At 42.4% G+C, this 27,946-nt stretch overlaps 1 protein-coding gene across 1 annotated transcript in view; it reads right to left on the bottom strand.

The window, feature by feature from the left end:
* Positions 1 to 8,304: 8,304 nt before the first annotated feature.
* The window catches only part of WDFY3 (WD repeat and FYVE domain containing 3), a 301,877-nt gene continuing 282,235 nt past the window's right edge, over positions 8,305 to 27,946 (bottom strand). The window contains exons 61-67 of the mRNA XM_049790238.1: positions 26,534 to 26,713; positions 23,457 to 23,639; positions 21,938 to 22,034; positions 19,195 to 19,518; positions 18,308 to 18,419; positions 17,429 to 17,626; positions 8,305 to 11,482 (exon numbers count right to left, since the gene is read on the bottom strand). Of these exons, the coding sequence (XP_049646195.1) occupies positions 11,359 to 11,482; positions 17,429 to 17,626; positions 18,308 to 18,419; positions 19,195 to 19,518; positions 21,938 to 22,034; positions 23,457 to 23,639; positions 26,534 to 26,713 (1,218 nt within the window). The 3' untranslated portion in view covers positions 8,305 to 11,358. The remainder of the gene's footprint in view (positions 11,483 to 17,428; positions 17,627 to 18,307; positions 18,420 to 19,194; positions 19,519 to 21,937; positions 22,035 to 23,456; positions 23,640 to 26,533; positions 26,714 to 27,946) is intronic.

The following is a 27,946-nucleotide window of genomic DNA, read 5'->3' on the forward strand; positions in this document are numbered from 1 at the left end:
AGATCCAGCAGTTCTGCACTTCAGAAACATTAAGTTGCCTATCCACAGAAGCTAATGTTTATAGTAGATTCATTCACAATTGGAAACAATCTCGATGCCCATCAAGTAATGCACAGCTGTATAAAATATGGCCTGTCTTTACAGCAGAGTAAACTCAGCAGTAAAGAAGTTCTCATATCTGCTGTGTAATTAATGGATTAATTTCAGTGTTTTTTTTTAGGTTAAATGGGCACAGACTGCTAATTTCTTTGGAATTTATCATCCAAACTCTTCAGAATAGGGCCAAAGAGACAACATAGTGGGTAAGGTGCTTGCCCTGCATGTGGCAAACTCAGGTTTGATCCCTGGTATCTATGGTCCCTTGAGACTACCAGGAGTGATCCCTGAGTGCTGTTTCAAGAGTAGTAACCCGAGCATTACAAGGTATGGCTCCAGAACAAAACAACAAAAAATACCTAGAATGGACAGACCTAAAGACACAAAGGATGGTTGCCAGGAGTTAAGAGTGGAAGGAGAATGGGAAGCAAATGCTAATGGCTTGAGGTTTCTTTGGAGTGATGAAAATTTTCTAAAAGTTAGTTTAGGTATTAAGACACTTGCCTGACCCAGATTTGATCCCCAATACCACATGGTCCCCCAGAGCCCTAGGGGTCTCTCCTGAGCACAGGGCTAGGAGTAGCCCAAAAGAACCTCAAAGTGCAACCCAATTCACACTCTCAGCAAAAAAGTTAGATTCTGATGAAAGCTGTACAACTATAATTATGCTCAAATTCACTGAAGTGTAACTTTTCAGCCAAAGACATTTACCCTAATTATATCTCAATAAAGATGTCTAAAACATTTTAAAGGGCCTGAGAGATAGCATAGAAGATAGAGTGCATGCAGCTGATGTGAGTTTGATTCCTGACATCCCCTATGGTCCCCAAGAACATCCAAAAGTAATTTTGTCTTTTTTTTTGTTTTTGTTTTGGGGGGCACACCCGTTGACACTCATGGGTTACTCCTGGCTATGCGCTCAGAAATCACTCCTGGCTTGGGGGACCATATGGGACGCCAGAGGATCGAACCGAGGTCTGTCCTAGGCTAGCACTTGCAAGGTAGATGCCTTACTTCTAGTGCCACCGCTCCAGCCCCCCCCCCCCAAAGAATAATTTTTGAGTGCAGAACCAGGTATAAACTCTTGAGCATAGTCAGGTGTGCCCTTCCCCACCCCTGAGAAAATTTTTTTTTTTTTTTTTTGAGATTTGAGACCTGAATGGTGTTTGGAGGGACTGTTATAACCACTGAAGCTACCCTGCTCCATGTGCATGAGGATAGGAAACTGATTTCTTTGTGCAGTTCCCCAATTTCTGCCTTGTATCAGCAGGCAGGGCTTCTCCCACTAAGGAGGAACCACTTTTCTTTGAGGAATAAACAAATGTTAAAGGAGCCTGAATTCTCATGCGCAACATTTAAGGTTCCACAAAACATTTGGCTTGAAATGATAGTGAGATGTAATATATAATAGCATAGTGATAGAACTTTTGAACACTTGACTAGTTCTATCTTATGGTCCCCTGAACTTGCCAGGAATGATTCTTGATCACAGAGGCAAGAGTCAGACCTCATCACTTTCAGGTATGGCACAAACAAAACACACCACATTCCATGGAAGCAGTTAACATGAAAATTGAGGCTGCATACTAGCAGTAAAGCTGTCATAGGTCCAGGCCTCAGTACATGCAGGACGTTTTGTACAATCAGAGCACAGGAGCAGCTGGAAGCAGAAGTGGGGTCGATACTATCAACAGGTATGAAGTGTCATGTCATGAGGCAGGGAAATGGTTCAGTGTTAGAGTACATGCTTTTATTGTATGAGCACCTGAGTTAAATTCTTGGCACCCAAACAAAGTTTATTATAAATAATATACATAGAGATCTCTGTGCCTTAATGAATCATTTACACTTAACATTTAAGAGGCTGGATCTGTTTGTCAAAGACATCCTTACAACAACAGCATAAAGTGGAAGATTGACCACTTTATTGGGAGTATTCCATTTCTCCTTCACTCAGTTGAGCAGCTAGTCTGCCAGACATAGATGAGAACAAAACACACAAATACCAGCCTCCATTTAACTTTTTGAGTGGGCCTAAGACAGACTATGGTAATAGCAACAAGGAAGATAGAGTGAATAAGGACAGGCAGAGAACAGCAGATGGGCCAGGAAAGGGCTCTTTTAGAAGACGGCATCTGTAAAAAGACTGGAACAAGTGAGGGGGCCAAGACAATCTTGGGTAAACTCTCCAGGCATTGCTTATAGGCATTGTCAGGAACAGGTTTTACTGACATTGTCATCTTAGGGGGTTCCATGTAGCTGCAGCTTTTCAGTGGTTGCAAAGGCAGAAATATGAACACTGACTCAAAGGAGAATGGTGTGAAGAAGTCATTCATTCTAGATCAGAAAATGCATATTTGGGGCAGAAGTTCTCCACATATAAAAGGAAGGTGAAAGTCAATGATATGAAATTCATAAGAAACAAGGAAGACAGGAAAACTTTTGAAAAGAACCCAAAACTTAGTTGAGAAACAAACTCCACAGGGACTTTTCTTGGAAAGTCTTTAATTTCTATGATTAATTTATGTTAAGGGATGAAATGGTGAAATAGCTGATCCACAAAAGAATATCGCAAGACTGAGGAAACGATAGAGGAATTTGTTCTCAGAATTTGAAAGTCTGAGAAGTGTAATAGACTTGCTGGAAATTCAGTTAGAATTGCACGGAGCAGGCCATACACTGACAGCTTAGAAAGTTCTTGAATTTGGGGACATAACCATAATCAGCAGTACTCAGGAATCATTCCTGGTGGTACTCAGAGGTCTGTATATGGTGCCCAGGATTGAACCTGTTCCATCACTTGCAAAGTAAGGGCCCTATCCTTGCCCTTGACTGACTGCCAACCATAAAACCCTGGTAAATATTTCTCAACATAAACATACAAATAATGAGTGAGAATAGAGTCTACGTGGTTGAACCCCAAGTCAAACCACCACCAATATACTTGTTCACATTCTTCAGCAGAAATTCAGGCTTGACAGAATAAGCCTACAGAGCCAGGAGTATCCCCCGAATGTCTCCAGGTATGGCCCCCAAATCAAAAGCCAAACCAACCAACCAAACAAAAAAAAACCAAAAAAACAAACAAAAAAATAATAGCTTTAGGGTATAGTCTTTATTTAATTTAGGATTTTTAGTTACAAGGGGATCTTCCTCACTTAGCACTTGGGAGTCATTCCCAGTGTAGTCTGGTACTATGTGGTACTAGAAATATGCATATGCCTATTATTCACATGCACATGCAAAGCATATGCTCCTTCACAGAGCTCTCCCCAACCAAGTGAGTTCATTTTCTTTAGCTAACTCTGACCTCTGCTCTGGAATTTAGCCTGCTATTTTCTTTTGTATTAGTTCAGCAGGACATGAAGGCTGAGGTTGAAGTTCTAATACTTTATCTTCTTGATAAAGCAGGACTATCTTATAACATCCTAAGGACATTTTCATTGTAACCTTCAGAAATGGTTGGTAAAATGCACTGGTTTAGTACTAAAGCAGCTATGGGGCAGTGCGGGGAATGAAATGAAAACACACTAAACTGGGACCAGAGCCATAGTACTGAAGGTAGAGCATTTACCTAGCATTGATCTAATTCAATCTTCAGCAGCCCATACCTTAAGCCCACCAGGAGTGAATCCTGAGTGCAGGCCAATATTACTGCTACACATCCTTGGGTGTGACCTCAAAACAAAACAAAACCTTACATAAGAAGCCTCAGATGTCAGAGATCAGACTCTACCTGATTCTCAACTGTTAACAGTGTACTCTACTAGAAACATACCTAATAAAAATATGCTAATACATGGCAGGTCAGAATGTGACTTTTTTAGATTGTTTTTTGGCCACATCCAGTGTTACTGCTGGGTTAGCGCCTGGAAGGCCATTTAGGGTACTAAAGATCAAACTTGAGGCAGCCACATGCAAGGCAAGTTCCCTATCTATTGTTAGTGTAATTTTTTTTTAGAAGACTTTATGTAGTGGATGAGAATTACTGGTGTGGCCTGCCTCTAGCCTCAGCCCCAGCGTGGCCAGTGTACCCATCATTTTTCACAGATTGGTTTACATCTCTTTTGAGAAAGAATCAACAGTGACCATTTGTACAGCTTCAGCCTAACTGAACGAGGGATCGCTTGGTCCAGATACCTTAGAAACGCTTGACACTGAGGAGATACATCTATGTCAAGGGCCCAAATCTGGTTAAGATTGGAACCTCATTCCTGAAATGAGGCAGATGGCAACCTGCTGTTTTTCTATAGCTGCACGTCCTGCCGGCTACTTTAGCATCTGTCAAAGTCTGGAGTGTACTGAGAAGTTTCCGGGTAAAGGTGAGACAAAGACTATTTTCATAATGCTTAAACTCTTAGCACTGCTTTGATATCTGTACTAAACTGGTGAGAAAGCAAATTAAATTACTAGACAGTAAGCAGGTTGGGTTTTGACCCAACATCACTGGTCACTGTGGCTCCTGAAATTCTGAGTTTTGATTTCTGTAACTACTGATAAATGCAAACATACAAACACTAGCAGTTAAGGACTGCTACAACACCCAGACTATTAAGGAAGCATCATTGTGGATTCTTCCCATTGTTAGAAGCAGTTGTTGACTTTGTTAAATCTGGTGCTTTGAGGGTGCTGAAATAGGGGTTTCCAAGTTTACTGACTGGGGCAAATCGCAGCTCCAGAGATTCCAGGGCTCTCTAAAGCAGTGAGCTATTTCTCAAGTTTGGTGAAAAGTTTGAGCACAACGGAAAAGGAAAATTCACTCAAAGTTTGGTGGTGGATGAATGAGGCTGGGATGGGCAGTGAGACTCATGGTGAAATGAAGACCAAGCAGATGCTTTTCCAATGATTTGCTTTCTCTGAGAAGCTACATAGGTCAAAAGGAGAGATGAAGATATCTAATGGCTTAAAAGGAACTTTTCAATGAATCTTCAATTATTGCATGTTTTTCTTTTTGATTTAAAATAATGCTAGGAGTGTTGCTGAATCACACTTTGGATACTTGCTCAGCATCCTCTGGAGTATACAGTGCTGGGGAAAGAATCAGGTCTCCATGTACGTAAAGTAGGTATTCCAGCCCTTTGAGCTTTCTGGCCCATGGGCATTTATTTTTACAGATCTGACAAAAGTATCTGCAGTTGAGAATCTTTAACTTCCAGAAGAGTGCAGCTCACCTGCTGGTCCTTAGAACTGTATGACGTGTAGTATTCTGGTGGTGGGGCTGGTTTGTTGTATATATATATATATATATATAACCAAGTTGTGAAAAATGACTATACCCACTGGGTATACCAGCCACCAATCTTGGGAGGAGAGGGTGGGTCATGACCCTCCCTGCAGAAGCCAGGCCTGCTGCACCCATCACCCGCAACTGCCACTTCACCAATGGCCCTGTTTTACGACTCTCGGCAGACACCAATCTAATAAAAACTAGAGGTATGCTGACACCACCAGGATTTTAATTTGGAGTATATGGGCACCTTCCCTCCACCCTGCCTTCTCATACTTCCAGAAGCCATGCCCCCGCCCCCAAAAGCCACAGTATTGGCAGTAGTGCTTGGAATTTCTGTACTGTCACAAATGTGGCTGCACAACTCCAATGTTTTAAGTAGTCATTCTCATAGGAACACACACACACACACACACACACACACACACACACCCCAATTTAGATGCCAATGTGTGACTGAAACCACTTAGAAGTTCAGAAACAAACAGTAACAGAATGAACAACAAGCAACAAGAGCTTTCCAAACTTTCTGACAATGATTTAATAACCTTGTTGCAATACATTAGTTTTCACAAATTTTCTTGTTGCTGTACGCTTTCCCTCTCCTATTTTTTGGTTTTTGGGCCACACCGGGTTTTTAGCACAGGGGTTACTACTGGCTATACGCTCAGAAATTGATCCTGGCTTGGGGAACCATATGGGATGCCGGGGGGGGGAGGGGGTGTTGAGCCACGATCTGTCCTAGGCTAGCACAGGCAAGGCAGACACCTTACCACTTATGCCACTGCTCCGGCCCCTCCCTCCCCCTTTTTTCTTTTTGATCCACACTCAGCGGTGCTTAGGGGTTACTCCTGGCTCTGCATTCAGAAACTAACTCCTGCTAGGCTCAGGGATCCATATGGGATGCCAAGGATTGAACCCAGATTAGTTGCATGCAAGGCAAATGGCCAACTTGTTGGCTATCGCTCTACCCCCTTTTTAAAATAATTTTGCTCCCACTTTCTCAGAAAAAAATGTATTATGATCAACTATATGATACATGTTTTTTTTTTTGTTTGTTGTTGTCACACCTGGCAGCGCTCAGGGGTTACTCCTGTCTCTAAGCTCAGAAATCACTCCTGGAAGACTCTGGGAACCATATGGAATGCAGGGATTCGAACCACCATCCTTCTGCATGCAAGGCAAATGCCCTACCTCCATGCTATCTCTCTGGCCCCATGATACATGGCCTTTAATAAAGTGATTTTTATTCAAAAAAAAAATAAAGGCCACTATGTTGGAGATGGAGTGATAGTACAGCAGATAGGGTGCTTGCCTTGCACACAGCCAACCTCGGTTTGGTCCGTAGTAATAACACCGCTTCCCCCAGTCCTTCCAGGAGCGAACCCTGAGTTCAAACCCAAGAGCCCTGAGCACTGCTGGGTTTGGTCTCAAACAAAACAAAAACCAAAATGGCCATTGTCTTAGTAGTTCTTGTCATTCTTATATCACCTGCCACTTAAGTTGAACTGTTGGGTTGGGAATGTGCTCAGCAGCAGAGCCTGGTATGTGCGATGCCTTGGGTTCAAGCAAAGGCAATAAAATTGCACTGAGGCGGGGCCGGGCGGTGGCGCTAAAGGTAAGGTGCCTGCCTTGCCTGCGCTAGCCTTGGACGGACCGCGGTTCGATCCCCCGGTGTCCCATATGGTCCCCCAAGCCAGGAGCAACTTCTGAGCACATAGCCAGGAGTAATCCCTGAGCGTTACCGGGTGTGGCCCAAAAACCAAAAAAAACAAAAAAAAATTGCACTGAGGTGGAATTTTTTTTTTTGTTTGTTTTGTTTTTTGGGCCACACCCGGCGGTGCTCAGGGGTTACTCCTGGCTGTCTGCTCAGAAATAGCTCCTGGCAGGCTCAGGGGACCATATGGGACACCGGGATTTGAACCAACCACTTTTGGTCCTGGATCGGCTGCTTGCAAGGCAAACGCCACTGTGCTATCTCTCCGGGCCCTGAGGTGGAATATGTTATAGATATAATAGCCTTCAACTTGGGATTCTGCCATTTAAACTGAAATGAATATAGATTTTTTTTTTAAAAAAAGTATCTTTAACAAAAGGGAAATTCAAGCTACTAAAAACAACAAAAGTCCACTTGAAGTGCTTTCTGTACTCCCTTTTACTCCAGAAAACAAATAATCAACTAACAGTAAAAATGAATTTGTGAGCTGTAACATTCTCCACAGCTTGAAGCGGAAAGCCTAGTTTGTGGGGGACTGAATGTGATGTTTCCAGAAAAGGCACAGACTATGCCTGCCTCAAGTGGTAGGAACACTCTCTCTCTTTGTACTCTTCTCTGAATATAAATAGAGAATAAGTTAAGACTCAGATGAAGAGCCAAACCCATATGATGTGGTTTGTTTCTTGTAGTTACAATAGAGTTTATTGGTTGCTTCCCAAAGTATATCACTTCTCTGGAATCATCCATCGTGAGTCCCACCCAGGAAGCCAGAACAGTGACATAGCTTAGAGTCACACACTCAGTCACATACACATGGCTGTGGGATCACTGGGCCTGGTTTTTAAAGGTGCATTAAATTGGAACCTCATAGTATCTCTGAAAGAAGAAATCCTAAACGATACTTCTGGAAGCTGTATTCACAACTAGAAGAAAATTACACAAAGTTTAGGGAATATTTAGACCTCAAATTGCTTCCTGTATTTTTTCTCCCTGAAGAACTAGTTTTCAAAACAACTTTTTGTTGTTGTGGGTGGTAAATAGTAGGTGTTTATTTGCAATGAAAAAAGTACCTGGACTATTGCATTTAATCATGTATTGTAATTGTGTTACTCTACCTTTTTTTTTTTTTATCAGAGACAAATATACAATGAACATTCAGTTATCACAGTTGCACACTATAGTAATTCTTCAGGCCTGTTACATTACCACCAAAGGACAGGTATGGGATTCTGCAGTAGAGTACAAAAGTCCACAATCGATTCAGTCTTAGCCAGTATCTTCAATTTACTTCTGTTGCTGTACAAATAATTGGCCATTACTAGGGCTTACAAGTTAATAACAGGACAAAAAAATATACATCGCACTGACACAAAAAGTCAGCTGTGTTAATAGTCATGCAACAAGTAACCAAACTTGCTGAAATTAAAAATACTTTCTAGAAACAGTTTAAACAGCATAAATATTTTATACACTTCATTTACCAAAACAAAATGTATTTAAATGATACAAAGCAAAAATAAGTTTCTACCAACTTTATACATAAGAAAGTGCAAAATAACTTATCTAGAGTGTTTTGCTATTATCCAGGCAGATGGCTGCTATGGGCAGCTATTCTTTTATTCAAAAGCATGACATTACAGTTGCATGACAGAGAATGTTAGAATACCCGGATGAATAAATGGATAAATGGACATGAATGGATGAATGGGTGGGTGGATGAGTGGCTGGCTGGTTGGTCGCATGAACATAGGAACTAAAAAGATCTGGCAGAAGCCCTGTGAGGTACTCTCAAAGAACACAGACCACACAAAGGTGGCTGCACATGTTGAAGATGTGTTGGTAGACATGTTGGAACACAGAGACATCCAGAGAAACAATTAGTACATGTATGTGAGTACATGTAGGTATGAGTGATCCATGACTTCTGCTTAGAAGCAAAAATGAAAGGAACCCCACCAAACAAAAAACAGTTGCCCACAGCACCAGCTGCCAGAGGAAATACTATTAGGAAAGTTTTGGTTTCCATCTTCTAGTTACGGAAGCTGTGTTGGAAAGTTTAAGTGTTCATCCCATATAACTTCATATTACACAGAGGAATAACCTTGAAATCACTACATACACACATTCATATTCAAGTCTTTAAAAAGAACACCTCTGCCATTGGGTTTGGGGTAAACATGGTTTGAGAACAAAAGGAGGACACTTCTTTTAAAAAGTGTAGAATAACACTGCTACAACTCCTCTACAAGGGCAGAGCCCATGATTACATGATAGCACAATTTCCGCAAATGGGGTAACATCTGGCATTCTTTCTCAGAATTCACTTAAAATGGTGTATGTGGGGAGGAGGGGTCTGGGGAGGAGTAAGACACAGAAAGGAAACCAGAACACAACTTTTCTTCAAGTTCAAGCGTTAATGCCAACAATCCTTTAGTTAACAAGTATATATCTAAACCTTTCAAAATGGAAGTGTTTGAATCAATTTTGATATGTAATCATAAATAGACTGTAGGTTCACACCTAGGTAAATAAAGGTTTAAATTTAGTTAAGCATAAGGCACTAAAACAGCCTTTAAAGTTTTCTCTTGGAGACCTAGTTATCAGGAAGAACAAATTTGTCCTGAAGCTGGTTTCAGCCCATTAGGTACGAGATTACTGCTGTACCAATGCCTAGTAGTTTTGAATGCGTGTACATATATGTGCATTTTAGTGCATAAGTGTGCCTGTCACCAGGACCTAGAGATGAAGGGTTGGGAAAAAGCAAACCCACTGTTTTTAGCGTGATCCCTTCACAGTGGTGTGAGGTCTGTCTTCTTTCTCGGGCCATAAAGGAATCTATGTATTTCAAATCACAGGGCTTTTTAGAATCTTATTACTACATCTCTGAAAATGTTAAAATCTAGATTCATTGTTTCATTTGCTTTATATATATATGTATATATATATGTACATAACACACATTTAAAAAAATTCCACCCCCAAAGCCTGTCTTCTGTAAACGAAACCTCTCTCTCTCTGCCCCCACCAGTTTTAGTCTCTCTGGATTTGTGTGTTCTGTATCCAACTCGTAGAACAAATTAAATAACTAAATATTAAAATACTGTAATTATATTCATAGCAAAAACCAAAAAATAGACATTGATACAGTATAAATTTCACTGTTTTCAGGTAGATGGCATTAAGTGGTAAAGGTTGATTTTTTTTTTTCTTAAGCAGTTCTGACATGATCCAGTTTACAACAAGGTCTATAAGTTAGTTCTGTACACTTTTTCTTTTTTTTTTTTCTTTCACCCTTTTTTGGAAAATAAGCTATAGTAGAACATTAGTGTCAACACGGACACATAACTTCTTATGTTGTTCTATGCGAGAGAAGCTATTTGGGTTACATGCAAAATGTTTCCAGTAGCTGAGGCAGGGCTGCCATCGTCTCTCCACTGTCCTGCAATGCTAAGATGGTCAGCTAAGACCAAACAGTCCACACGGTACAGGGGCCAGTGACAGAAGAACAACTCTGAGGTGGTTCGCTGCCAGGTGCAAAATGCCCAAACATCTCCAGGTGATCTTAATAGCTGAATGCTCATTCTCCCACACTGTTTCCTAAAGAAGGTCCAAAGGATTTTGGTTATTAGCCTAGCTTACATGTCGATACTGTGAGCAATTTGAGAGAAAGGACATCGGGTATACAGCCTGGGTTGGGAAAGAGGGGTGGAAAAAAGACCACAGATAATGTCTTTGAAGATTTAAAAAAACATATTTATAATTAGTTGGTGAGAGGTGTCAGACAAACCAAACCAAGTTCACTGAGTTAGTGGTTTTCTTTGAAGTCTCATGTTACAAGCAGTTAAGTCCTTATTTAGAAAAAAAAAAAGGCTTTTATACCTATTTACAATATACACAGTTACTTGCAAAGGAGTCAGATTTACAGCCATTTTCTAAAAGCCTTTTTTTTTGGTGGGTGTTGTTGCTTTTTCCAAATAAGAATGAAGAACTCTACAAAAAAATGAGACGCAAGAAAGGAGAGTTAAAAGTGAAGATTTTCTCTTGGAGAGTTACTGTCAACAGGGAGAAGTGGATATTGACAATGTTGTTCGAGGAACCACCTCAGATTTGTCTTGTGCTGTTCACCTGATAGCATCTGCCCATCACTGCGCACCACAGCCGCCTTCAGAATGATCCCTTCAAGAACGCTACCCTTCACACCTGTGGTGTGAAGAGATGTGTAAACGGAGACTGTTGGATGCCTTCCAAGCTGCAAAGCTTGGGACGGGGACTTCGAATAAGGGCTACAGGCCGTGGTCTCCAACCAGCGTGGTCGAAATCAACAATTTCGAGGCCCATCTTCAGTCCCCCTCTCATGTTGTAAGTTGTAGTAACAGTTCTGACAAACACGCACAGGAGAGGAGATTTTCAAGCGTTTAATTTCTGACTGGAATCGACTGCACCTGAGAAAAGGCAAAAGCCAAGTCAGTAGGGTCCTTCCATGTCTGGGAATTGTACCATGAAACACTCATTGGACAACTGATTGGGAGGCTTGAGGGACTGGCTTGGGAGGCCTAAGGACCGGTTGTTTGACAAACCTAAGGCCCTGTTTGCCTTGCAGTTGACTAAAAAAGTGGTTTCAATCTATAAGCAAAAGTAATATTAAACCCAGGAGGGTCAGAGTGATAGGTAGTACAGTGGGAAGGTGCATGCCTTGTATGCAGTCAACTGAATTCCATCCCTGGCACCATATATGATCCCCTGAACCCACCAGGAGTGATTCCTGAGTCCAGAGTCCTACACACTACTGGGTGTGGTTCCCAAACAAAAAAGAAACAAAAATTAAACCAAGGAAGCCTTTCATCTCACTGAAGAGAATGAAAATAAAAGTTTTCATTACTCCCCACAGAGTGAAGTTAATGGAGTCTGAACTCTCTTTGGAAGGCCAGTTCTCAAGTTACATCAATTTGGCAGGTAGACCAATATTTTCACTTGGATCTTCACTATTTTCTTTTGGTAGAAGAAAACTTACTGTCCATTTTGTTATTATTTAAAAAAATTATTATTGGGTCATGGATATAGTTCAAGGGTTGAGGACTTTCTTTGCATCTTGTTAACCCTAGCACTATATATGGTCTCCTGAGCACTGTCTAGGATTACTCCTGAGCAGACAGTCAGAGAGTAGCCCCTGAGTAATGCAGAATAAGGCTCAAACTATGAGGCCAACCTCCTTATCCCTCTATACCCCTGCACCAAATAAAACCAAACCAAAACAAAATACCAAAAAAACCCCAACAACACATGCTTCTTTATTTTTGCAGAGCAGGGAATGGAATTCAGTGTCTCCTTCATGAAAGGCATGTACTCGTCCATGGAGCCAGTTCCAGAAATGTCTGCCCCTCTGAAAGATGCCTGAGTAGGAATCAAGTTTCTCTGTTTGATCCACACCCAAATCTTTCCTTTAACAGGCTTTTGTGTTTGGTCCAAATGTTCCTTTTTGGTTTATTGATAAACTTTCTTTGAATAGACTACACTTAGGAGATATTCACATTTTTTAAAAAGCTATCTCACCTCTGAAAGAAAGTGGTGTGTGAAATCGGATATAGAACTTAAGCCAATTAAGGCTTACTTAGTCTTTCATAAGACTGAATGGAGAAGTACATTTCTCCTGTCAATTCACTGGGGAAAATACCCAGAGAATACACGCAGCACTACAACAGTAGGGGTTGATTTTTACTTATTATTTTTGGGGAGATTTTCGGCTGTACCCAGTGATGTTCAGTGATGTTCCTGGTTCTGCACTCAGAAATCATTTCTGGTAGCCTTTGGAGACTATATGGGGTGCCAAAGATCAAACCTGGGTCTGATATAAGCAAGGCAAACACCCTACCTGCTGTCTATCACTCCCAAGAGTTTGTTTAAATGGCTGTTCCTGACTTTGAGGTCATCCTCAGGCTACTCACCTGTTTCTTAACAACTGAAGAGCACAAATACCTTGTATGGAGATTCCTTCTATTTTAGGCAATCCCTACTGGACAGATTTTTTTTTTTTTTTGTTTTTGGGCCACACCCGGTGATGCTCAGGGGTTACTCCTGGCTATGCGCTCAGAAGTCGCTTCTGGCTTGGGGGACCATATGGGATGCCGGGGGATTGAACCGCGGTCCGTCCGAGGCTAGAGCAGGCAAGGCAGGCACCTTACCATTAGCGCCACCGCCCGGCCCCTGGACAGATTTTTTTAAAGGAGGTTTCCACTGAACATTTTATACAATGAATAATTAAAAAAATTACTTCTAAAATATATTTTGAAATCAAACAATCAAAGGGTACATAGGAGAATTCTGAAGATTTGAAGTTATTAGATTACTCCCTAGCTTTTCTAAACAACAGTACTCTCAATGCACCAAGCCCACCGACAACCCTATGCCAACCTCACAAGAGTTCCTATGAAGAATAGCTGGTAACGGCCTTCTGGCTGAGTCTTGAACTAAATTTCCTGAGAGAGAAGATTTAAGATAGAAATCTGGAAAGAACAGCTACTTGCAAAATTGCCTTTTATTGAACACTTGCACTGCAAGATTCTGTACTGGTTTTTATAGAACTCATCTATTTAGTGTCATTTTAATTCTCTCAGTGCCTCTGCAAGGAGAACTGTGATGGTCCACAGCCATAGATGAAGGAACAAAGGCTCAGAAAGATTTAATCTGCCTGTGATAACCCACTGGTAACAGCTAGTGAATAAGCATTTGGTTGGTATAAACTCTGCAACCCACAGGCATTGAAGCCTGATTCAGTGATCTGGAACAAGTGTGGTGTCTGAGAAAGCATCTATATAGCAAGGCATTTATTTTGGGTAAGATCAGGTATTTATTTGTTTTGGTTTTAGGGCCATAGCTGGTTATATGTAGGGCTTACTTCTGGCTTCTGTTATAATCAAACACACTAATGCTTGTATGCACCAGTGATTATCCACACCTGGATATATGTTGATTAATACAAAGTGCAGAGTTGGCACCATGGTGCTAAGAATTATAGAATACTGGCCTGGCACAGAAAGTGGGAAATGTGCAATCTTAGAGCCTGGATGCACAGGAGGATCTGAAAGGACATATGGATTATCAGATGGGAGGACAAAGAAATTCTTGGTCCAGGACCAATAAATGTCAGTGGACTAAAGAACTTAAATGTGAAACAAAACTTTTTGAACTTTTTAAAAGGAAATAAACAGGGTTGTCTCCAGGATCTTAGGACAAGAAATTATTTTAAGATATTTTTAATAAGATTTTAAGATATAACAAAGCAAGAAAAATACAGTGTTAAATGTAGTACAATAGCCAGAATCTAGAAACAACCCAGATGCCCTTCAACAGAAGAGTGGCTAAAGAAACTGTGGTACATCTACACAATGGAATACTATGCAGTCGTCAGGAAAAATGAAGTAATGAAAATTTCCTATTCATGGATGGACATGAAAACTATTATGCTAATAAAATAAATCAGAGGGAGAGAGGCAGACACAAAACAGTCTCACTTATCTATGGGATTTAGAAAAAATAAGTATTTTAATAATACTCAGAAACAATAGAGATGAATGCTGGAAGGACCGACTCACAATATGAAGCTTACCACAAAGAGTGGTGAGTTTGTCTTCCTGGGACCGATAAGTAAGGCCCTAGTCTAGGCTGTAGCCTAGGATTTATACAAAAACCAAGATCTCTAATTTCAGAGATCTGATTTTGACAACTGTGATTAACAAAACTTCTGGGACTATAGAAAACAACTCTATACTAGGGTTCATTCCAAAATCTATGCAAAAACTGAGATCACTAATTACAGAAGACTGACTACAACAACTGTGATGGAGCAGAACTTCTAGAACCATAAAGAAAGACTCTATCATAGACTTTGTCTAGGATCTGTGCAAATACCAAGATCTCTAGTGACAGAGGCCTGATTTTTATTAATCCACAACTGAGCAGAACGTTTCCTGGCACCATAAAAAGACCTTCAAGTTCGATAATGAGCATGTCCAGAGCCTGTAGTTCTTACTATGACAGTATGCTTCAGAAGTGGAGAAACCTAGAATCTCGTAGGCCAAAGGAATTCCCCTTCTAATATCCCAATACTTACTGTGCCTACGCAAAAAACAAACAAACAAACAAACAAACCAACAAAAACCCCACAACCTTGCCACACTAGCCCTCCACAGTTTTATTTTTTCCTTTTCTTTTTCTTATTATTGTTGTATTTCTCTTGTTGTTGTTGTGTTTTTTGCTGTTGCTGGTTTGTTTGTTTATTTGTTTTTTCCAACAGAACCACAGAACTTGAATCTTTTTGTTCTGCCTTATGAATCAAGGGGGAAAAAAATATGGATGCTACCAGGAGCAAACAGTCGCTTGAAATTTGAGTGGAAATAAAAAATGATCAGACCTAAACACCAAACCCAAAGTCAATGACAACAGAATCAAGACTCCTAGTCTACAGCAAACTACACACAAAGGGGACTTAATAAATTAGCAGTCTGGGGGCAAGGGGGGAGTTATTGGAATTGGATATATCCAGGGAACACGGATAGAGGGAGGACAACACTGGTGGTGGGAATTGCCCTAATTTACTGTCACTATGTGAAAAACTTGTAATTCACATTGGTCACAATAAAAATTATAAAAAAAAGATTTTAACATATAACAAAGCAAGAAAAAAAGTGTTAAATGTAGTACATTAAATACTGTTTGGGGCCGGCGAGGTGGCACTAGAGGTAAGGTGTCTACCTTGCAAGCCCTAGCCAAGAAAGGATTGTGGTTCAATCACCCAGCATCCCAAATAGTCCCCCCCAAGCCAAGGGCAATTTCTGAGCTCTTAGCCAGGAGTAACTCCTGAGCATCAAATGGGTGTGGCCCGAAAAACCACACACACAAAAATATTGTTTATAAGAAACACGTGTAAACACAAACCATACACTGGAAGGAAGTATTTGTGAGAGTAAGACAAATGGACCAGCACCCAGAATACTCAAAGAACTCCTTTAGCACATGCATAGGCAAAAGCATATACTTTGCTTGCTGGAACTCCAGGCACCACATGGCCCCTGAACACTACTGATGTGAACCAAAACAAAACAAAACAAAACAAAACAAAAACTCCCGGAAAAAAAAAACATACTTAAAACCTCAAGTTAAAAAAAAAAAGTGAAACAAAAGGGTAAAGTTATCCAAGAAGAAACTCAATCAACAAACAAGCAGATGAAATGATGTTTAAAACTTCACAGCACTTCAAGTTTAAACAACTAAAGTATGGTTGTTTATCAGATTGGCAACTGTGAAAGGCTTGACAATAACAAGCATGAATAAAACTTGCACATCCTGTAGGAGGTGGCATGAATAACGAATGCTTCTGTTTTGGAAAGTGACTCGGCAACATCTAGCTAAACTCAAGCTTTCATTTATGATTGATCTATTCAATTCTATGGTGTCTCCAGGTAACTCCAGCTTGTTCTATTAGGATATGTATAGGGATAGACTCTGCAACACTCACTTTTAGCTTTGGGTGGAAAAGATTCCTTAAGGATTTAGATAAATTCTAATGTTTGTACAATAAAGATTCTGACCGCAGATAGAATGAGAATGATGGCTGGAACAATAAATAGTATAGCAGGCAGGGCATTTGCCTTGCAAGAGACGGATCCAGGTTCAATCCCCAGCATCCTCGATGGTTCTCCTGCGCTCTTTCAGGAGTAATCACTAAGCATTTCTGGGTGTGATCCCTCATTGCCCCCCACCCAAATAAAAAGTATTGTAGAATGAAAGGTATCCGTGTGAACGAATTTCAAAAACAATGTTCAGTGGAAAAAAAGTTTTAAAATGTTGTGAGACATAAAACGATAGTTTTTTGTAAGACAGAAGATGATAGGAGCAATATCCTGGCATCCCATATGGTCCCTCAAGCACTGCCAGGAGCAATTCCTGTGTGCAGAGCCAAGCGTCTTGAGCATTATTAGGTGTGGCTCAAAAAACAAACAAACAAACAAACAAACAAATTAAAAGGAACAAAAAACACCCTACAAAATAACAACGTAGTATTATTAAGGAGAGAGCATAAGCACTCAAGGCTTGAAATCAGAGCAGTTCTGACTGGAGAAGGGACTGTGGGAAAGACCTGAATCTGAGGCGGTTTATAGGAAAAGGACTGGCCAAGCAGCAGCTCCTGCCCATTGGGAGTCATCTGAGGGATGACCAGGCACTGGTCCGTGATATCTGCATTTCTCAACAGGAACGAGCTATGTCACAGTAGCTGGGGAATGAACAAAGCCAGGGCTGAGTTGATCTGACACCGGGGTGGGTGAATCCAGAATGGACGGGCCCCTATGTGAAGTGTGTAGGCAAGACTTGGGAAAGTGCCTGGCGCCACTTACTTCTGGCAGAAGAGCTGCCCGCAGTTCCGACAGTGGTGCCGCCTCTCGGTGAGGGAGAAGCGCACAGCACAGCCTGAGCAGCTGTCCCCGCCCTCGTCCTTCACCCAGTGGTCGGCGGCTGAGCGGCCGGGCTGGTCACTCACAGACCAGCTGAACACGCGGCCTCGACTGTCGCCCACGAGGATCCGGCTGTGGTCCCTGTAAAGACAAGACAGGGAGGGTCACCGGCAGCTCGGTGCAGGGGCTGGTCCTGCTCCTTTCCAGGCCAGGAGTTGTATGGTGGGGACTGGATGGGTTTAGGGTGAGGATGGAGTGTAGGGAGACAGAAACAGAGCTGAGCCTTCATTTCCATTTTCATTATTTAATTTTCTCCAGAGAAAACCATCTCTGAGGAGAAGTTGAAGGCTTTGATTTTATTCTAATGAGCAATTAAATTCTTTTCTTTGTCCTGTCTGTCTGTGCTCCAAATGAAAAAGCAAAGGAAACACCATTTTCGAGGCCACAATATAGGGAATAAAGGTGCTTGACCAGGGAAGGGATCATTCCCAGTGGAAAGCTCCTGAGATAAAGTCATGAGAACAGGAAACTTTTGCTGCTGGAGGGGGGGGGGTACAGGGATTAAAGGGCCCCAAAACCATAATAATGACTACTGAATCATGTGAATAAAGCAGGGCTACTGATTCTACTGCTCAAACAAGAATAATCATTTTAAAAAGTATGCTTTTTAGCATTGCATTTAGCCAGTCCCAGTTTGATCCCTATCACTGCATATGGTCCCTCCAGCATAGAGCCAGGAGTAGAACCGCACGCACTCTCCTTTCCCATTTTCCCCCAACCATTGGCTTTCGGAAGATGAACAGGGAAGGACCCAGAACTTACTTGGAGACACCCAGCGCAGTGATCTCTGCAGGATGGGCATTGTCCTTGCGGTCAAAGGCCGTGTGCATGGTGAGTTTACTCCGGAACACTAGCTGCCGCTCCCACCGGTACCCTGAGGGGGGGGAGTGCAAGACCGGGCTGACCAAGGCAGGGGGCAGAAGGGGGGGGGGGTAATCTGCATTTGGAGGGTATACCCTAAATCAGCACTTTTAAAGTGAAGGCCCCAGGGCACACGCTTCCAATGTTTTTTCTACTTCTGAGCACCTGCAGCCTCCATGGGAGGTAAATTTAGCTAAACATCAAAAACCTCCATGTCAGAGGAAGTCTCATTTGTAAAGACAAATAGAAGAGCAAAAACCTTCATTGCAAGAAGATGCAATTCTTCCTAGGGAGGAGCCTGCTTTGAACTCCTTCACAGGCCAAGTCACCTATGGAAACAGTCCTTTTTGTTCTTGTTTTTGGTCTACTCCTGGCTCTGCTTAAGAATCCTTTCTGGAGGGCTGAGGGGACCTATGAGATGCTAGGGATCAAACCAGAGGTCAGCAGTGTGCAATACAAGTACCTTGTCTGCACTAAGCACACTTTTCTCCCAATGAGGTCTTAAATATCTGCAGTTGCTTCCTTGCCTACTTTGAAAAGTTTTCCAGGTTTCATAATTTGTGAATGAATGAAGGAAGTTCAGGGCTCAGGTACTTTTCTTTACAAAACCCACACACTGCAAAGCTCACTGTAGGAAAGAATCTCTGAATCTATTTTTCCCAGGACACAGCTCCAGAAACCTCTGCAGGTAGCCCAGGTGCTCGGGGTAGGGTGCAGAAAAGTCAGGTCCCCCTCATGTCCTAGTCCCTTGCACCTGCTCCTATACACAGTAGCAGGATCCAGGTTACCTGGCTTCAACCTGCTGTAGTTCCGCACTTCCACGAGGTTAGGGTGAGGGTGGGTTAGGGGTCCCTGCAGGTGGGCTCTGGTCTGGCCCTCTGAGTAGTTCACAAATATGAAACCATCCTTCTCGTCGAGGCTCAGCTGGTCAGACCAGCGCCTGGAGTCATCGGAGCCGCTGTCTGTGCACCAGGCAGCCGTCGCTCGGCATGAGGCGGCACGGGGCCGGTGGCTGCCGCTGCCTGGCTGGCTGCCACTGTCCTTGGAGTCCTGGCCCACACTCTGCTCCTCCGCTTCAGAATCGCTGCTGTCCTCTTCCTGTGCTTCCTGCCCTGGGATAGGTTACAGGTGGAATTAGGGGACACAACCTAGAGTCAGGCCCAGCTTTATCTCACTGATACTTTTTTCTCCACCAGCAAAGATGCAAAGGCATGCTATTTCCTAAGCCAAGTATCACTAAGCTACAGGAAAAGAACACGCAAGCATTCTTAGCTAAGTTATGGGAAGCAAAAGAAGATTTCAGGATCTCAGGTAATGGAATATTTTGTCCCAAATCTTGAGGGTGGCATTCTGTCTTTCCTTGTTTGGCCAAAACCTGCCTTTGCAGATTTCTTCAACCGGAGTCTCGCCAGTGACAACTATCCAGCCTCAGGGAGCTAACAACATCCTCCTGCTCCTCCTTCGTGCCAGCCCTTCTGAGCCCTACTCCTTTTCTTTGTGTGTGTTAATGTCTCTGAAACTTTAGACTTTCTCTAAAACCTCACCTGGTTCTTGCATAGAGAGAAGACATTCCTCTCATGTTCCCCTTTAATGGCCCTGTACTTCTGTTACCCTTGAAATATTCTTGAAATCCTTACCCCAAAGGATTACTTTAAAAATTCTTTCTCCAGGATGGATCCAGCAGAGTCACAGCAGTGACTTATAAATGACAACCAGGTAGGTGAGTCATCAATAAATGCTTTCATTAAGAATTTTTTCTTTTTTTTGGGGGGGGGGGCACACCGGCCAGTGCTCAGGAGTTACTCCTGGCTGTCTGCTCAGAAATAGCTCCTGGCAAGCACGGGGGACCATATGGGACACTGGGATTCTAACCAACAACCTTTGGTCCTGGATTGGCTGCTTGCAAGGCAAATGCCACTGTGCTATCTCTCCGGGCCCAAGAATTTTGTCTTTTCAGAGATAACACACACACTAAAAGAGAGTTAGCTACAGACCTAAATCCCTGATAAACACAGACGCAAAAATCCTTAACAGAATCCTAGAAAATGGGATCTAACACCTTGTCAAGAAGTCATACACTATGACCAAATAGGTTTCATTCCAGAGATGCAAGGATGGTTTAACATACACAAATCAATCAAGGTAATACACCCTATCAACAAAAAAAAAAAAAGAAAAAATATTGATTTTATCAATAGATGCTGAGAAAGCATTTGAAAAGGTCCAATAACCATTCATAATAAAAACTCTCATCATCTAAAGCTAAGCTGCCTGTGAATCTCTCTGCCAAACGTTCACAACACAAACATACCAGGAAGAAGAAACCCAACTGTGGCTCTTTCTTCACTCTGATCTTATCTTCTTTCAACATTCACTGCACCCATGGATTATTAACTTCAAAGGGTTGTAAAGGAAAAAAAAAATTGCTCCTCGCAGGAGCTTCAATCCAGCACCTGGCACCACGGAGCTGGGCGAACCAAATCTTTATGTCTCTCAGACCTGGAGTGGCAGAGCTACAACTGATTGGAAATTTGTGCATATTAAAATTAGATAAGCCTGTGGGATTTTTTTTTCCTGTTTTCTGGTAAATTACATTTGGCTTACAAAATGGAATAGCTTATACATCTTTGATAAGAAGCCTTTCATTCCCCTTTATAATGCCCTCTGAAATCTCTGTATAAAAACTAATTGCAGAGACAAGGTCAAAAGGAAAACCCTGCTCCTTTTTGGAAAGTGCTTGCATTGATCATTCTTTTTTTTTGTTTTTGCTTTAGTTTTTGGCTCACACCCGGCAGCGCTCAGGGATTACGCCTGGCTCTATGCTCAGAAATCGCTCCTGGCAGGCTTGGGGAACCATATGGGAAGCCAGAATTTGAACCACTGACCCTCTGCATGCAAGGCAAATGCCTTACCTCCATGCTATCTCTCCAGTCCCTCATTGATCATTCTTAATCGCAGAAGAGTTGGGGCCCTGACCAGAGCAGTTGTCAGCCTGGTTGGATAGCATCATTTCTATTATAGAAGTCATCTAGCTTGACATTGTAATGGAAAATGTTGAACTGTTTCACAAACACAAGACTGGGATGGGAACCACCGGGCTTCAGTACTAAATGCTCCTGCCTTCCTTGGGCAGGAACTGGGTTGGGATGGGGAGAAGGCTCAGCCTAACTCTGTGAACAGTGGTAACACATGTTCCTTGTCATACATGCAGAACAGGGGTCAAAGAGCAGGACCCTCCCTGACCCTTTCCACCAGCTGTTACTGTGCCTGCCATGTTCGCTTTCCAAGATGGAAAGCCCTGGCATTTGGGACTCTGGGAAGCGAGGGACTCACCGCCCCCTGCTGGCCAGAAAAGTCAGCAGAGGAATAACAGCACACAGAAGGTTGTTAGGGGCTCCTGGTGAACCTTTAGCCACCAGCTCCCTCCTGTGTCTGCCTGCAACCCCTAGCCCCAGGCTCTTATTCACATTGCCCCGTGAACATTTAGTTATCATGGAGAACTATGGGACAATGTTATAGAAAATTCTTTACCTATTTGTGTTTCTGGACAGTCTTCCTGCATTTCAAGGACTTCAACAGGCTCAGGAGCTGGTGTTTCAGGAACTTGCAAAAATTCCATTCTCCAGAACTGAAATGAAAGAAGTAGAAAAATAGAAAAAAAAATGAAGATTAAAAGAAAGAGGTTAAAGGTATCAGGAGACAATTTATCTGTTACTGGATAAAGAAGGACTCTGGGGCTAAAGAGATAAATCTTTTCTGGTTTTTGTGTGTGTTTTGGGAGAGGGGCCATGCTGGTGATATAAAGTTAACTCTGTATGCAGGAATTACTCCTGGAGGTACCTGGGGTACCAAATGAGATGCCAAGGACTGAATTCAGGCTGGCCGCATGGAAGATAAGCATTCTACCTGCTGTACTATTGCTCTGGCCCCAAGAGATGATTTTCTTTTTCCAAAAATTTTTGGGGGTCACAGCCAGCAGTGTTCAGGGGTTACTCCTGGTTCTATGCTCAGAAATTGCTCCTGGCAGGCTCGGGGGACCATATGGGATGCCAGAATTTGAACCACTGTCCTTCTGCATGCCAGGCAAATGTCCTACCTCCATGCTATCTCTCCGGCCCCAAGAGATAATTTTCTGACGATGTCTAGATTTCCCTTAATCCTATAGGGGGCATTATCTATAGATCAATAGAGCACTCCACACTGGTCACAGGCTACCAGAGGCTAGGGTGCTTTGTGGTAGAGGGAAAGGACCAGGGTCAGCTGAATCTGAAAAACATGGTTCAGGGGTCAGGGATGTAGCTCAGTGGCAGAACCTGCATGTTAGGGGCCCTGAGTTCAACTCCAGCTCTGCATGGTTCCCCTCCCTACTTTACAGGGAACAACACTGGAGCTTTACCAGCTGTGGCACTCGTAAAACAAATAAATAAACAAAACCACCCCAAATAGCTCAACCCTCACCGCCAGAACGAATACCCTCTGGTTCAACTAAGTACCCTGCTTTGTGGATGGGCTGTACCCAATTCTCAGAGTGTGGTGTGGAGATTGCTTGCTACTCTTACAGAGAACACAACGGGGAAAATCAAAACAAAAACATAACCCAGAATAAATGAACAGAACACAAAGGTAAAAATAAGTCTGTGGATTCTATTTTCTATATAGGCTCAACAGAGAAAACTAAGAAAAGGCTTAAATGATCAAGGAGTCAAGGGAAAACATCTGGGAATGCATAGATGAGCAGGATGGAGTCTTGGATATATATCCTTGCTCTGTGTTCTTGGTAGAGAGATTTGTCCCCATTTTCCTAAAAAGACGGCTAAAAACCCACTATATAATGTGACTTAAGTGTTTAGTAATCCCAGAGGGACAGGGGAATTATATTTAAGTGACCTCCCTGTGTCAATTTTTTAGGGGGTTCACTAGATTTACCTCTGAGTTGGCATCTGTCCCCATGTCTGATAAGTCAGTGACCGACCTACAGGATTTGTGGAATGGCGCTGCTCCTGTAGGGGCCAAGCTGCCCAGACAGCTCCAACAGCTGCCAGTGACTCACCCGGACCACACCATCTGAATGGCCAGTGACGATGACGTTCTGTGTGTCCCATTCGTTCATCTCGGATACACAACAGCACACAATCTGCTGGCTCCTACCCGTGAAGGTGTTGACACTCACTACCGGGTTCCCATTGATGCTCCATACATGGATATGTGTGCCGGCGCAGGATACAATGTCCCCCTGTGAAGGCAGAGAGATGCCCTGCAGCCAACTGACAGCAGATCAGATGCTGGCTTAAAAACAATTCCAAAACATGCAGCCCAGAGACCTCTCAGAATTTCTGGTGTCATGGACATTGCTGCCAAGAGGACATTCATGCTCCTCTTGTACTAGGCTGAATAGTCCCTGATTCCTACTTGGAAAGTGAAGAAATGAGGAGGTGAGTTGCCTTGTTGCCTTTCTGCTTGCAAAATCTGTGTATACCTTTCATACCAGTTATTCTAACCTGGAGCCCAGCCACCATCATGATGGGTGGAATAGAAATAATTGTCCAGATACAATTATTATCTTTCTTTTCAAGAAACAAAAAGACGTTTTGTAAATTTGTAAGAACCCACTTTAACATGTGTACTCATTACAGGAAGGCAGGGAGGGGAATGAGTGTAAAATAAAAAAAAATAAGGAAAGAAGCTCATATGTCAATTTTTTTTTTTTTTTTTTTAGTTTTTGGATCATGTCCAATAGAGCTCAGGAGTCATTCCTTGATGCTCAGGGGTCTATATGTGGTGCCAGGGATTGAACCCAGGTCAACCACATGTAAGGCAATGTGTCATTCCACAAACACCATGGAATATACACTCTACCAACTATACTACCATTCAGGTGTTCAGCCCCTTATTTCTTAACCAAAGATATAAACCCTAAGACTCATCAATTTATGATCTACGTTAATCACAATTTTCAAAGGCATATAGAAAATAAGTTTTTCCTCTCACATAGACCAGCCTGGACTGGGTTCAGACACTTTCTCAATACCACTGTATGCCAGTTACGAGCATAAATGCTCCAGATACTGTATGTGATCCTTACAACAGTCATACAAGGTTTGGGAGTGGTAACCTGCCTTAGGAGGTACAAAGGTACTAAGAGCCAAAGTAACCTGTCTAGCATCATAAAGATTTGGAACTAGTTCTTTTCCTCTTTTTAGTCATAAGCTGTTCTGACCTAATTGACTTCTTATCTTTAAGACAGCCAGACCTGCAATGAGGGCTCCTGACTCCAGAAGTGATCTGATGGGGACTGGTGCAGCTGGCAGGTACCAAAGAGTCAATTGGGAGTTGATCACCAGAAGCAGAGTAAGAGTAGGAGCAAAACTGCTGCTAGGAAAGAAGGTCCAAAGAAAATAGGACGGGAGCAGGAGGCCCCTGGTATTGTTCTCTTTTTCCCTTTCCTCTGCAACTCAACCAAGATGACAAGAACCAAACTGAACCAGATGCAGTAGTGTGTGAAACACCACTGGGTCTCCCTCGCCTGGAACCAAACTCTGATGAGGAGGAGGCTGTGATCCTGGACTTCAGAATCTTTGAAATATGGGGCAGCCATTTAGTCCCAGGATCTCAGGCAGGTGCTGAAAGCAAAGACTGTTTCTGACAACTGAGCAAGAAGGAGAAGAATGAGAGGGCGGCTGTCAGGCAGCCAGGCTACTGTCTAGTCTACAGTAAAGCAGACTGGATGTTGGCTGCAGAAACTTGAGAGATCTTTTTAGGTGAGGGATTCAGAGATTATTAAAAGAAAAACCTTAAAAGGAACAATCAAAGAGTTGTGTAATGGTTGCAGCAACTACTGCAATCCGATTGGTAGTCACTGGCTCAAATAACAACTCACTATAAAGAATTCTCAGGGCTGGAGAAATTGTACAGTGAGGTAGGGTGCTTGCCTTGCAAAAGGCCAGCCCAGGTTTAATCCCCAGCATTCCACCAGGAGTGATTTCTAAGTGTAGAGCCAGGAGTAACCCCTGAACATGGCTGGGTGTAACTCAAAAAAAAAAAAAAAAAAAAAAAAAAGGAAGTTTCAACATATGAGTACTTGCAAAGTGCTTGGGAAAAATGCCATTAAGCATTTGGCTCAGAGACAGCACAGCCAGGACAAAGCGGTTCTGTGTCAGTGACAATGATGTTCTAGAAAAGCACTGGCAGGACCAGGACTTGCATGTTTCCTGCCCTTTTAAAAATACCTACAACCAGAAAAATCAATCTATATTCCTCATTTTCATTATTCTTCATCAAATGCTAAGAGGCATTCAAATAAACCCTTCATTTTGTTTCTTCTTCTTTCTGTCCGAGTTGAAGGTGGAATATATTTTTCTTAGGATCTTCTGGTAGAAAGGAAAGATGTACCATCTCTACAAAGGAAATCTATTCCTTAATGATGAAAGGGCCTGGCTACAAGACTGCAGTCTGCAGGATGAGTCCAGAGGAATAGGGTTGGGCTGATTTGTATATATGACATTGGAATATGGCAATTTCCGCTTGGACACAGAGGCTTTGTCTTCCTAAACTTGCCCTTAGTTTTCCAGCTTACCAATAAGACTGATCACAACTCAATAAAGATTCCCTCCCAGTCTCACCTGTTCACCCCATTCCATCGCAAGTGGCTTGGTCTGATTGGGGATGGGGAGTGGGGGGATTGTTCCTCATTTATTTTATTCTTGTTTTCTTTTTCTGTTGTAAAATAGCTAGGTAACAATTTTTCTCTTTTTTACATACTTCAATGTTCTTTTCACTGACTATAATAAATATTCTATTTCAATTTTAACTTTCAAAGTCTGTTTGCAGAGAGAGCCTATTCGATAACGTCTTAGTTTGAATCAAATGATGTTCTTTAAAGAAGGCAGAAGTAGATGGACAAAACTGTTCTCTGGTGTTCTCTGAGTTAAAACTTTAACATTGATTTGTTTTTGCAAAAGAAAACATAAGTCAAGGAGAGCACAGTGTGTGTGTATGCTAGGTTGTGTGTGTGTTTTTAAAGAAGTACATGCCTATCCGCTCTCAGAAAATAAGAGAATAATTTTTATTTACACTGGTCAAGTTACTTGCTTTCTTAGACCTCAACCAAGCAGGCAATTCACTACTCACTGTTAACTCATTGATACAAAGAGCAGACACTGGTGCCCGGTGGCCTCGGAGCTGGGTGAGGAACGACAGCTTGTTCAGATCCCAAATGATGCACGTGCGGTCGCGGGAGCCGCTGACGATGATGTGGTAGGCTAAGGACGCTGTGGCACAGGTCACAGTGTCTGTGTGGCCCAGTAAGGCCTAAAAAGAACAGGGACATGATGTTGGTCACAGTGCTTGTGCTCCGGATGTCCAGGGTGTCCTATGTAAGCAGGGACAGGAATGACATGTGGGAGAACGAGCCTCAATGTTGGGTGTGTGTGGTGGGCCCATAACAGTGGTGCTCAGCCACTGTTCCTCCTTGGTCAGAGGAACACTTCTAACTAGATAAGAAATCTGTCCTTTTGCTAGAACAGGAAGATAAACGGGACCCAGAGAGATGTAATGTGGGAACATGGTCATTTTGAAGACAAAGATTCATATTCATATTGGTATCCCAGGCTATATATTAGTTCAATAAATGAGCTTGTATAAAATTGTGGCCAAGGACTGGTGATATAGCTTACTGGCAAAGGATCATGTCTGGTAGATGTGAGGCCCTGGGTTTGAGCCCCAGCATAGCAAAAAAATTATAAACAGAGCTGAAGTGATTTTTCAATAGGTTAAGCATGTTTTTTTTTTTGCCTGTGGGAGCCATGGTTTTCAGGTCCAGCACCACACAGTCTCCAAGCCTGGCTAGGAGTGACCCACCCCAGGACCATTCTAGAAGTAGGCTCCAATTACTACCAGGTATAATAAAAATTACAAAGCTCTGGAGTCATGAGGAACTAGATTTACAATTGAGCTTTATAGCTAAATGTGGTTCTGTGTGTAATTTAAGAACATGTCTCAGTCCTTCCTGCTGTGGTTTTTCAGAAATAAAGAGAGATTAAACTACCTTGGAGAATCACAATTAAAGCTTTACATTTAATTTTTGCTTTTTGTTTTTGTGCCATATCCAGCAATGCTCAGTGCTTACTCCTGACTCTTCTCTTGGGTAACATTACTGGGGTATCTCAGGGGACCATATGAGGTGTCAAGGATCAAGCCTACTTTGGGTCTGGGCAAGCAAATAAGCAAATGCCCTACCCCACTGTACTCTCTGGCCTCCCAGAAGCTTTACACTTTTTTTTATGGTTTTTGGGCTACACCCAGTGATGCTCAGGGGTTACTCCTTCCTGGCTATGCACTCAGAAATCGCTCCTGGCTTGGGAGACCATGTGGAATGCTGGGGGACGCAGTCCATCCTAGGCTACCATGGGCAAGGAAGATTTCTTACCACTTGCACCACCGCTCTGGCCCCAAGCTTTACACTTTTTAAAGAGCCAGCAAAGTACCTTGAACATAAGTCCTTAGTAAATAGTAAATATTGTTAGACTGCTTTTTCATATTTGT

This window comes from Suncus etruscus, chromosome 16 (assembly GCF_024139225.1).
Source record: "Suncus etruscus isolate mSunEtr1 chromosome 16, mSunEtr1.pri.cur, whole genome shotgun sequence".
NCBI classification, from domain to species: Eukaryota; Metazoa; Chordata; class Mammalia; order Eulipotyphla; family Soricidae; genus Suncus; species Suncus etruscus.